This window comes from Cetorhinus maximus, chromosome 5 (assembly GCF_964194155.1).
Source record: "Cetorhinus maximus chromosome 5, sCetMax3.hap1.1, whole genome shotgun sequence".
NCBI classification, from domain to species: Eukaryota; Metazoa; Chordata; class Chondrichthyes; order Lamniformes; family Cetorhinidae; genus Cetorhinus; species Cetorhinus maximus.
The window spans coordinates 18,760,639-18,774,009 of record NC_135883.1 but is presented as its reverse complement, the minus strand read 5'-3'; the positions used below and the strand labels follow the sequence as shown (position 1 = coordinate 18,774,009).

At 40.8% G+C, this 13,371-nt stretch overlaps 1 protein-coding gene across 1 annotated transcript in view; it reads right to left on the bottom strand.

Annotated features, from left to right (window-relative positions):
- The window catches only part of fkbp1b (FKBP prolyl isomerase 1B), a 33,983-nt gene extending 22,080 nt beyond the window's left edge, over nt 1–11,903 (bottom strand). The window contains exons 1-2 of the mRNA XM_078541571.1: nt 11,703–11,903; nt 11,036–11,083 (exon numbers count right to left, since the gene is read on the bottom strand). Coding sequence (XP_078397697.1) covers nt 11,036–11,083; nt 11,703–11,739 — 85 coding nt within the window. The 5' untranslated portion in view covers nt 11,740–11,903. The remainder of the gene's footprint in view (nt 1–11,035; nt 11,084–11,702) is intronic.
- Between the last annotated feature and the right edge of the window lie 1,468 nt (nt 11,904–13,371).

Genomic DNA, 13,371 nt, shown 5'->3' with positions numbered 1-13,371 from the left:
CAAGTCAAGGCTTTCTCGATTGCCAAGCACATCAACCTCAGCTCAGGAACCCATACAGCATGAAAGGGCTTAAAAGAAAAGTCAACAACTTGAGAATAACTCCAAGATCATGCAGAAACGGAATCACGAATGCAGCAGCCTTGGCTGGTACTCAATCTCACTAAATGGGTTGACGATGGGCTTATTCCTGTTTCCCATGCTTCTGTTTTCAGCAAGACTTCAGATCAATTGTACATCTCACTGAATTTGCTGCCCTTGTGCTGACATTTTAAAATGTAATTGCTTAAAATATTCCAAGCATCGTCATCCAAGGTTGGACATAGTCCTGTACTGGCATTACAATGCTTTTACACTGATCTATATTGCATAATCTTTCAGCCCAACCAATCCTTGCTGGCACTTATCCTCCATTTGAACCTTCCCCCACCCTTCCTCAGCTATCATCAACTCAAGCCTCTATTCTATTCTTCAAGCATGCTAACTCTCATGAATTAACTGCACGAGCTGCAATTTCTCAGTCAAATTCAGCCTCTCCCCCTCTCAGGCTCTGAAAACTCTGAAATTTTAAATTGTACTAACCCACATGTGTACCCAGTACAGGATTGCTCGCGTGGACCTGAACACTCGCACCTCAGCACGCGCCTGCACTCAGGTGGAACCAGAAAGGAAACTCAAAGTGGGCCTGCAAAAGCACATTGGTTTGTTGAGCCTAAGACAATTATGTGCAACATGCTGCCACTCTGCTTGAGCTATGGGGTGACGTAGCACATGGTCCCAGGGTTTGTACTGAAGCTGGAGAAAAAGGTTCTGGTGGCCCTTGGCAGGTTTGGAACATTTGTCCCTGGTGCACAAAGCAGTTAAGAAGCTTCGAGGAGGAGGAGAGGATTGCGGGAGGTGGTGGTGGTGGAGGATGGTGTTGGGGGGGAAAAACGTGGAATCCCAGGCTCGGTCATATAATGAGTCAGGGAAAACACTGATACCGAGTAGCCAGGTGCAGCTCTCCGAGGCCCAGAATTGGTTGTAGGAGAGCAGCATGGAGAAAGAGAGACTTGGGGTAAGAGATGTAAAGACAGGGGTGAAGGAGACTGCTGAGCATTCAGAGAGAGACTTCTCACAGACCCCCACTGGTGAATGCTCCCACAAAGGAAACACATTAAGCCTCCCAAGAGAGACCCCAATTGGTGTGAGCAGCCATGATGTCTCAGCATCCCAGTTTTCCAAAGGGGTCTTAAATCAGGCATTAGATTCTTCATCAGCAAGTAAGACAGTTTTTGTAATGAGGTGTAATTTCAGTGACCAACATCCTGCTTCACAAAGATGCCTGAAGAATGTCCAACCAGAGACTGGATGCCAGAAAAATAGCCTGATTTAGGGTGGCTGGTTAAGATCGGTGATTGGCCCCTTGTTGGTCACTGATATTAGACCTCATTACAAAAATTATATTGGTCTCCAGTTGGATGTAAAGTACTCTGACATGTTTAAGATCAAATAAGCGACTATTGAGGTGTATGAACCAATCTATATTGGTTTATTTTTGAGGAAAAAAAAGCAACTCAGCTTTTATACCAAATCTTTTGATTTTTAAAAAGTTAGTCTGCTAATTAATGAATTGGTGGTGTTGGCATTACTGCTTCTTCCTTATCTGCTTATCTAGTTTCCACTTAAATGCATCTATATTATTCATCCCAACTGTTCATATCGCAGAAGAATTGTTACAGCGCAGGAGACCATTCGGCCCATCGTGTCTGCATAGCCTCTTCAAATGAGCATTTCACCTCGTGCCATTCTGCTGCTTTCTCCCCATAGCCCTGCGCATTACTTGAAAAGAAACTGTCTAATTCCCTCTTGAATGTCTCAACTGAACCTGCCTCCATCACACACCCAGGCAGTGCATTCCAGATCCTAACCACTTGCTGTGTGAGGAAGTTTTTTCTCATAGCAACTAGCTGTGTGAAAATGTTCGTAGAGAGTTCCACATTCTCACCACTATCTGAAGAAAGAAGTCCGAATTCCCTATTGGATTTCTTCATGACTTTCTTGTATTGATGGCTCTCGTCTCTGATTTTGTCCTTGTCCACGTGGTTAATGGCACTCTTATTTATGCATAAATTCTACAGAAACTTCAGATGAGGGCAGATGCATGTTTAAATGTGGAAATCCAAAAGTTGCTGTCAGACATGCACCACTCTTCTATTAGGTTCACAAAAATGGCACCTCACAATCACTATCAACATCCATGGGGTTACCGTTGATCAGACACGGAACTGGACTAGCCATATAAATATGGTGTCTACAAGAGCAGGTCAGAGGTTAAGAATTCTGCAGTAAGTAACTCACCTTCTAACTCCCCAGGCCTGTCCACTATCTACAAGGCACAAGTCAGGAGTGTGATGGTATACTCTCCACTTATCTGGATGAGTACAGCTCCAACAACACTCAAGAAGCTTGACACCGTCCAGGACAAAGCAGCCTGCTTGATCGGTACCCCTTCCACAAACATTCACTCCCTCCACCACCAGTGCAGTGGCAGCAATGTGTACCATCTACACGACACACTGCAGGAATTCACCAAGGCCCCTTAGGCAGCACCTTCCAAAACCCACAATTGCTACCATCTAGAAGGACAAGGGCGGCAGACACTCAGGAACACCACCACCTGGAAGTTCCTCTCAAAACCACTCATTGTCCTGACTTGGAAATATATCACCGATCCTCCACTGTTGCTGGGTCAAAAATCCTGGAACACTCTCCCTAACAGCATTGTGGATGTACCTACACCACACGGACTGAAGCGGTTCAAGAAGGTGGCTCATCACCAGCTTCTCAAGGGCAATTGGGGATGGGCAATAAATGCTGGCCTAGCCAGCGACACTCACATCCCATAAATGAATAAAAAAAGACTGCTTCACCACTGGAATGTTTTGCATGGTAGATACAATCTAAACTCAAAGAAAGTTAAGCCTTGTCCATTTCAGTCTAAGTATGCTTTAAATGTGTGGTTAAAAGTGTTACTAATTGCCGGTTAACCTTTCTAGCACTGAAAATTAAAAGTGCTACAGTCCAAGTACAATTTTTATTTTAATTTATCTTAAAAGTGTGGGGTCTCCTTCCTTTGGGTTTAGATTGTTTTTGGGAGATTTGAAGATTTGTGTACATTCAAAGATAAATTATTAAACTAAATGTCCATTAAAAAAGCATGCATTGGTTTATAAAGATGGTTTAATATCCTTTTCCCCCTCAGTCTTACACCAAAGGGGAGAATATACCTCAGAAAGCTGAACCTCCATTTGAAAATTGTTGTCAGGTCTGGCAAGACTTGAACTGTTTGCAAGACCCATTTGTGGAAAGTACAAACTGTTTCTATGCAAAAGAAAAATCAACACATTACTGGCATTAGCAAACACCTTACACAATTTGTTTTGCTTCTATGTTCATTATTTGCATATCAGTATTTATCAAACAGGAAGAAATCACTTCAGGGGATGACACAGTAAGGGAATTTATGAAAGTGAACAGATTTACAGAGCGAGGGAAATATGGGCCTATGCTGCTCCAAGTTAAAATGCAACATATTGTTCAGTATTTGGTTCTCACATTGCACCAGACGTAAAATTAATGATACTGGAAGCGACCAATTTTGTCTAATTACATTAGCAAACAGCAGCTTCTGTGGGCAAACTGGCTTGCCTCACAAAATAGTGAAAGCTGAATAATTAAATGTATATAGCAAGAAAATAAAAATTGTACTTGGACTATAGTACACATTTCAAAGGCCAGCTTCCTACAAGTATCTGTCTAGAATTAATTTCTAATGATTTAAATAAAACAAATGGTTCTTATACTCGCAATAAAAAGGGAAATTTTCTTCACCATTCAAATAAATATGTTTTAAAAACAATCTTCCCAATACCTGCAGTACTAAGCATAATTCCCTCTGTTGAGAACGGAAAAAGATAATGACGCTTCACTGTACATTGTACACCAGGATTAACGTACCTTTACAGTGTGAATTCTTGAATGTTCAAGGGACTGCCATAAAAGTAATTGGTTTTATTTTGCTTAGAATCAATCCTGTTGTTAAACAGTGGGTGAGCTGCAAAAAAAAAAATGCAAACCCAGGTGGCCCAGTGTGAGTCATTTCCTTCCACCTGCTAATAGTCTTGGGGTTAATAGCATGCAGTTTCCCTTTTTGCACCATTTTCAAAAGGCAACTGCAGATGAATGGCTGAAATCACTAGATCTGATAATGGGCTCATTTTTAACCCAAATGAGGTGACTCGGCTGAATGTAATTATTTTGGTAGCTGACTATTTAACATGTTCTCTTTACATCCCTTTATGCATGAATTTAGCCATTTATTTTATATGGGTTAACAACTGCATTTAAATAGTCACAAGGGAATATTTTATAAAACGCATTAACCAGTACGGTTTCAACTGATGGCATTTACAAGCAAATTTCCATTATACCCACTATTGTAATAGGCTGAAATCAGAGAGAGAGGAAACAGTTTACACAATATTGTGAAAACCTGCTACTATTGAAAATTGGATGTGGGCCTCTGCTGCTTGTAGACGAAGAGGGGTTGATTCAAGAGTTCCCATTACGGGGCCATTCTTACAAAACGAAGTCACTGATTAAGTACGTTAACTATCCAACAAAATACTCCTAAATAACAATCAGATTATGGAGGACAACGACAACATAAAGCAAGTGATCAAATAAGATGAATAACTGCTTAACTTATTGGTTAGAAATATTACTGATCATAGAAAGTCTTCGTCAAGACACATGTGGATTCATATACAATTTCCAACATCTCAGTTTCAAAAGGAAGCCAGAACCTGATGACAGAAAGTCAGTGATCAAGCTTGGTGAAAATCCAATAAACGATTGAGATCACAGTTATGTACTGACTATTTTAGGATTCCAAACCAAGGTCAGGCGCCTATCTGAATGACTACCACAGATTACATTTTATGACTTGCATTCTGCAGGTCAAAATCTGATAAAGTATTAAAATATTACAGCAGGGAATGGTTAATCTCTACTTTTTTTGATGCTGGTCAGGCAGAGAACAAATCAAACTTTTTTGAATCCAAAGACAGAAAAAATGTTATGTTTAAAAGAGAAGCATATCAGAATGTACATTAAGCAGCATCCTGATGGTTTGGTGGACAGAAGCACTCTTCACAATAGCATGATGTCATACAGAATAGAAAATCACAACTTTGATCCCAAGTCTACCAGGAGTTTGCTACCTTGACCACAGTTGTGTTTAGGATGCTACATTAGGCCCCTAGGGAGAGGTAGAATCACTAGATGTCTTATTCCTGATTGCTATCCATTGAATCCTGCTTAATGTCACTTGGCCAAAAGCCTACTGAGGCTCACACATGAGAAATAACCATTTTTTTGAGGCACGAAATTGCAACCAATGTGGTATCAGAACCTGTGCTTCCAAAATTGGGCAAAAGTACATTAAAAACAGTGATAGCTGCAAAAAATGTGCATTCCTGCTTTGCCTACTAGTTTTATGGAAATTTTCAACAAGAATAGTGTTACAATTGTACTTAAGGGTAGCATAGTGAATATGTCACTCAACTAGTAATCCAGAGACTAACAATTCAGAGACAAGAGATCAAATTCCATCATGGTACCTGGGAAATTTAAATTCAATTAATCAAATAAATCTGGAATAAAATGCTAGTATCAGCAATAGTGACCAGCAAACTACCGGATCGTGGTTAAAAATGCATCTGGTGCACCAATGTACTTTAGGGAAGGAAAGCTGACATCCTTAACTCAGTCTGACCCACATGACTCTAGATCCACAGCAATGTGGTTAACAACTGAAATAGGCCAGCAAGCCACTCAGTTGTATTAAAGAAGGCAGCTCACCACCCCACCTTCTCAAGGGCAATTAAGAATGGGCATTAAACGCTTGCCTTTCCAGAGGTGCCCACTTCCTTGAATGAATAAAAGAAATTGAAGTTACACTAAAATAGGAAGTCACTCTTACAAAATATTCCAATAGTTACAAGTACTCTCCATGATCAGTTTTTGTTCAAAGTAAGGAATTACTTAGGAAGCTCAGAGTCACATTATTTCCCACAACATCTTAGCATTTTACCTTATGGGCAAGAGATTAAGGATGGCGTTATTGCCTTTGCTGCTTTCTTTACTGCTGTGTAGCTATAGTGCTATGTATGAGCGTTGGGCATGAGCAAGCATAGAGCACTAAGCATGCAAGGTTAGATTCACTAATGTGGTTAACTATCCTGTACTTGATTCAAGATCATTGCAATTTGAGTCTGAACACCCTAAAATCAGAACAAGTACTGGGGCCCCATGTATCGGTGCACTTTGCCATATTGTACTGATTCAGATTATCCATAAAATTCAGCACATGATGAGTTTATCTTAGATGAATGACTGAAACAAAGAAGCAGGGCAGGAGGAAAGGTTTACTTCAGAGGGAAAGGAAACTTGAGTGCAATTTAATTTGGACTCATTGCCGTACTTAGTTTATTACATTTTGGAAAATGTTGGCCATCATTTCAAAATCAATCTAATGTTATTAAAAAAAAGTCCTGAATAAGCACATAAATATAGTGTTCTAAAATATGCAACCAATAAAGGCTGGAATTTATAAGTGATCCTTCAGTGCATATTTTTCAATTTTAATGTCTGACCCCTGCTATCTCAGTGAATAAGTTAGACTAAAAATACAAGAGAAAAAAAATCATTCAGTCATGAGATGTGGGTGCCGCAGGCAAAGGGCAGCATTTATTGCCCACGTCTAATTGCCCTTGAGAAGGTGGTGATGACTCATCTTCTTGAACCGTTGCAGCCCATGTGGTGAAGGTACACCCTTACTGCTGTTAGGGAGGGTGTTCCAGGATTTTGGCCCTGAGTATTAGGCATCTGGTAAGAGACATGAGTTTTAGGAAAAAACGAGAGCACTCAAATTAAAGCGAACCGAAAAAAATGAAATACAAATAGCAGGAAATATATAAAAGGGAATTAAAGAAAAAATGAAAAAGAAAGTTAAATAAAACACCATGGGCTTAGCATAAAAGAAACTCATGAAGAATATAAGGTAAACATAAAGTCAATTAAATAGAGAAGCATTGAAACATATGGAAAAGGCAGAATAAGTAAAACAATTTTTAACTTTAGGACATTTTGACTATTTCTTGGATCAGGGTAACTTTCAAAAATCTTAATTCAAAACACAGCAAGTTTCTAAATTTTGAACCTGCCATTGCAGGATATGGGGAATGCAGCTCCGACATTTCCCTTTAGGGGCAAGATTTGGACCCTTCATAGCAACGAGCTCAGGAATAGCATTGGCTATAGTTTGAGAGCAAGTCACCTGTCAATCTTCCTGATTAAGATTACTATATTGGTGTTAAGCTATCATGACTTAAAAGATCAAAACAATTAATCATATATTGCTGTTGTTGGAATGGTCCAAGAACATGTGTTAAACTTACACCAAGGGGTTTTCAAACTAACTCAATCCTGAGTCAAGTGATTCAAGAGAGCAAGGTTTAAGTATGCCACAATTTTCAAACGATAATTTTTGGTTGATATGGTTTGTTTTTTTTTCTTACTTTCTGAAGCTGGTAATACATGATAAGGTACAATTCCACAACCACCAACAGTCAGCCGCCATCTCACCAAAATGTCCATTCCATACATGTAATCCTAGATATATTTTTTAACTGTGGAAATGTCACGGTTGAGATTCATCCCACCCTCATACACTGTTCACACACTTTTTAAGCTGATGCCAGACAAAAAGAATTAAATCTCTCATTGAATTTTTCTCTTCCTAGCCCAGGGCACTAAGGCTAAAAGACTTTGTTAAAAGCTTAGTTTTCAGAGAGCAATACCAGACAATCCTCCATGTGCTGCACACTATCATGTGCCTTTAAGCCAGGTGCATGCTGTTTTACAAAGCAGATCCAGTTTTCTCTGTATGACAAAAGACCTGGTTTCCATTTCCTGAATTCTCCAATGGCACCTGGATTCAGGTGGCCTGCAAACTGATGCTCAGCCCAGCCAGTGTGTCAGGATGGCCATGTTATACTGCACCAGCTCTGTGAATTCAGCTGGCTGGTGGAAGAAGAGGCTGTTGTGATGGAAAATATACAAGTTGACAGTTCTGACAGTTTACTTTGAGGAGCGCAACTGATTGCAGGAAAATTGTGTGTCAGTAGCAGATGATGTTCCAATCAATTAAAAACAGTTGTAGTGCTTCCACAACTGTTCTGGCCAAGATCTGCTACTACAACAGAGTCCAGGATTAAAATATAGGAACATTCCTGATCTCTACAGTTTATTATCATACAATTTTTCCACTGAAACACTAAGTTAGCCAGAGAAAATTAAGTTTTAGAAGGATTGGTTGACAATGACATCTGGAACCATTGAATAATTTAAGAGTGCAAAAGCAGCAATAGATGAAATGGTTTAATGATACAGAAGAAGATTGTCATACATGACAAGTAGAAGAATTGCTTTGAGCTATAAAACATAGGAGACAATGGCAAAGATCAAAAAGGCATGTCATTGTTTTTCCTTACCAATTTTATCTCTCTTACCCCTCCACCCTCCTCACCCCATGCCCCAAAGCTTCTACAGGTACTGGAACTCTCTCAGTCTCACATGGCTATTACTCAGCTGAGACTTGATGATGAATGTGAGAAAGCTATCCAATCAATCCCAAGACGTATTAGAGCCAAGGCTGGTCCTGCCCTCTTTAGGCACTCTCACACACAGCAGCAAAGACTGTAGCAGCAACAATTTCAAAACTACTCCTTGTTTGGGTGAAGGCTGTCATCACCACAAAAGGGAAAACCAACAAAAGAAAGCAAAAGAAAATGTGAAATCTGACTAGTATGGCCTAATTTAGGCCATACTAAACCAAAATATTGCGAACGCTGGGAATCTAAAACCTAAATAGGAAATGCTGGAAATACTCAGCAGCTTTGACAGCATCTGTGGAGAGAGAAACAGAGTCAACGTTTCAGGTCTGTGACGTTTCCAGGGAATGCTGGCAGACCTGCTACCAATTGACTCCAGTGTTGGCTGATGTCAGTTGTACTCTCACCTTAGCGAAGGGACTTCAGCACAAAATTTCATCACAATACTGAGGTAGCATTACGATACCAGAGGTGGGGTCTTTTGGGTGACAAGTGTTAAACCAAGGCACTTGTCTGCCTGTTTGGGTAGAAATAAAGATCCTGTGGCACTATTCAAAGCAGGGCAAGGTGTTCCGTAGTAACTGAGCAACTTTCCTCCCTCATTCAACTACGTGAGAAACAAATTAATTAACCAATTCTAATTTGAGAAATTTTAAACCCGGGTTAGCAAGAGTTGAGCTGAGACACCCAAGTGCACAGGGGTACAACTAGATTTTAACCAGCTAAAATTGGACAACTTACTTGGACCTATTAAGAATGTTGGCTTGCAAGACTGCCAATATCAACTAACAATCCCATCTAGATCCCATTAGTGAACCAGGCTAAAGTGTGTCAGATCTGCTTGGCTCAATTAAGAGATTACCAAAACTCCCCCAGAGAAACAACTTGGTTCCAATCACCCATCACGAACTGTCATCTTGGAGCTAACCTCACTTGAGGTTTGTATACAAAATGAGATGCTGGGAAATTCTTCTGAAACTCCACGAAAGGTTCAGAGTTATGTCGTCCTTTTATTTAACATCCTGTTTTCAATTTTAAAGGAACTTGATAAAGGGGAGAGACTTTTGACCAAAGTCTAAGGTTTAAGGTCAGATGGCAAAACAGTTTAAGGAACAAAGTGAGCCAGGCAAGACTGCAATCATTAATTTTACAGCTTATAAGAAAGCACCAGCTTATCTGGTGAGACTACCTTTCCAAAATGAAAGAAGCTTCCAAGGTTATTTGTGCCTTACATCTGAAAAGTGGAATGCTAAAAACATGCTAGAAAGATCTCACTGGTCAACATATTTAAGCCGACGCAGAAGAGCTTTGCATTACATCAAGAAGTCCAATACAGCCTACAGGTATTTCAAACAATTGTATAAATGTCACTCTGTAAACCACTGTGCTCCTGTTGTAAAAAGTACTGTAATGGTGTTAGAAATGTTTTTCAGTGCCAAATTACTGCATGGTGGATCAATGGGAAGTAATCATTTCAATTTTACATGTATATTTATTTGTTCTAGCAACTATTCCATTTAGACAGACATTTTGGCTGTTACCAAGTTGCACATTATGTAACACAAAGGAAACAGCACTTAGTCTATGATCACAGATTATATATCGTAAATTTATTTGTTCAACTAGATATTTTGGCTATTACAAAGTTACACATTTTATGTGTAACACAAAGCAAACGGCACTAACAGTCAGTGCTCACAAATTATGTTTTAAAAGTCACACCAATCATACCAAAGCCTATTTTACCTTAAGATATTGAAATCTGCTTACCATCACAATCCCATGAATTGAAAGACAGAAAAATAAGTTAGAATCTGAAATATACACAGTACTCTTTCACACAGAAAAATGCAATACCTGTGGCATTAATAGTTTGCTCAGTCATGTTGCCTGTACATATTTAACAAGACTCCCTTTCCCTTAAGGCATTTTTCTCCTTTGTTGCATCGCCTCATGCCGTACACTATCTCCCGGCTGGATGAGTGAACTGCTCCTGGGACTCTGCCAGCCATTCTAAAATCAGAAGCCAAGAGGTACACAAGAGCAGCTGAGAGGAACTCTTCCTGCAAATTTCCCTTCCTCCCTGAGTGAAAGTACTTGGCCACCTCTCAGAATTTTGCTGTGATGGCTTGTTCAAAATCAAGCACTCTGTGTGGGAACGACTGTAAATTCAAGGCCCTACTACTGTATTCTATACGGAAATAGACTCCAAAAACACTATCACAGACACTACCTTCAGAAAGCTGCAACGCCCATTACCTCCCACTGGTGACATTCTTTTCGTATCAAACTGAAAATGTATGATTCATAGTATACATTACCTATATAGTGAACAACACATGTCTGTCCCTTTTTTGGAAATGTCCTGCCTAAAAAAAAAACATATGAAATTAGTGCATTTTATATTTACGAGTTTGCCACAATTCTTTATAATAGGTTGGACAACTAGATGTTAAAATGGGTTTTAGAAGAACAGCACAAAACCACGTTAACTTTCGGGGGGGGGGGGGGGGGCGTGGAAATGGTGTCAAATTAGTTGCTAAAATGTTGGGGCGGGGGTGCCTTTTACGTTAGATCTACGATTTTACATTTTGTGACCAATTCACGATGAGTGCTTAGCTTCAAGGTTTTAAGCCTTTGGAGGATTTGATTTCTGCTGCCGGAACTAAAGTTCAAATTCCTTTTTCAGGCACAGGCTCTGTAGAATCAGTAAAATATGAACACGCCTAATCATTTCCCTTCAGCACGGATACCAAACAGAAGCAACAATACTGCTAATAAAAATCCAGACAGAGTGAAATCGCACAGTCGTTATCTCTCCTTTATAGTACAGTACTAGCCTTTACGCAGCTGTCAGCAAATGCCATTTAAAAATCCACACACACTGCATTGCTACCAAATTTGTCTAGACTACTAAGACAAGGCTGCTTGCTACAATGCAAAACCTAGTTAAAGCACAATAAATGCCCTTCGGGATAGTAGAATTACCGTCTCCTGGAGATATTGTCTCGATTTCAACACCCATTCTTAAACAATAATAATTTCAAATATATATATTATGTTTTATATATATATATATATATATATATATAATATATCTTTCGCCAAGGAAATTGCCACGATCCCCAGTGCAGTCTGCAGCAGCGTCTCCTCTAGCTCGCACACCCAGCGTGGCTGCAACCACGCAAGAGCCGAGCCCAGCCTGTCAATGAGCGCGTGACGTCCCCAACGCCCGCCAATCATCCGGAGCCCCGCCCTTCCCCAGATGGAATTGGAATGTTGCTGTTTGCTGTGGGCCAATCAGCAGCGGGGGAGAAGGGAGCCTATCTCCGCCCCCTCTCTCCAGCAAGTTGGGATGGTGCTGCTGCTGCTGCCTGCAGCCAGGGTTAGGTTGGCTTTGCAGTGGTAACCTGGCACTCCACTAAGTGCATAGAAAGATAGAGAGAGAGAGACCTATTCTAAATTTATCGAACATTGCCATCTTGAGAAAGGGCTGCTGAGTGCTGTACACGACACAATAGAATGAAGCGATATTTCAAGAAATTTAGTTCACCCTAGTGTTGCTTTCCTCCACTCAGCTGCAGTTCACTTGGTAGAAGTCTTGTCTCTGAATCAGTGTTCCAAGTTCAAGTCCCACTTGCAGGGCTGTGGCTCAGTTCATAGCACCCTCGCCTTTGAATCAGAGGGTTGTGGGTTCATGTCCCACTCCCGGAAACCAAGAACTGGGATTGTACTCGAAAGAGTTGCAATCTGTGACTGTTGATAACTCGAAAGAGTTTCCAGGGCTGTGGCTCAGTTCATAGCACCCTCGCCTTTGAATCAGATGGTTGTGGGTTCATGTCCCACTCCCAGAAACCAAGAACTGTGATTGTACTCTAATGAGTTGCAATCTGTGACTGTTGATAACTCGAAAGAGTTTCCAGGACTTGAGCACAAAAATCAAAGCTGATACCCCAGAACCAGGGGTGTGCTGCACCGTCGGAGGTCCCATCTTTTGCGTGAGATGTTAAACAGAGGCCCCATTGTCTGAGCATAGAGGAGCACAGGGATTACTGCTGCCCAGTAAACCATCACCTTAGTCTCAGGTTTGAGATCCTGGTCCCCAAATACTCTTCCTCAGTCGGCCAAAGACGGAGCTGGCACTGGAGGTGATGATGAATTTAATCGACAATGTCTACCTTTGTTGAGAGGACGCTCCCAAGATATGGAAAATGGTCCACATTTTCCAGAATCTGGCCATTGAGCTTAATCAACAGGGGGGAACTGTGGTGATTTGGGAGCTGGTTAAAAGAGGACCTTAGTTTTCTGAGTGTTTAGTGTAAGTTCCATTTTCTCCTATGTTTCAGAGAAGGAGTCAACAATGACCTGGATCTCAGTTTCTGAGTGAGTGCACATACAAGCATCATCTGCACACTGGAGCTGTTCACAAGATCCTCCAAATCTGCTGGCAAGAATGGCAGTCCAACTGTAACACACCCTGCTTCAGGGCACTCAAAACCAACTCAGCTGGGCAGGACATGTTGTGCACAAGATTGACACCACCTCTTGAGGCCACTTCTCTACTTGTAACTGAGTTGCAGTAGGAGACGCCCAGGAGCACAGCGGAAATGCTTTAGGGATGTCCTCAAAGCATCCATGGCCTGTGACTGATCAAAAT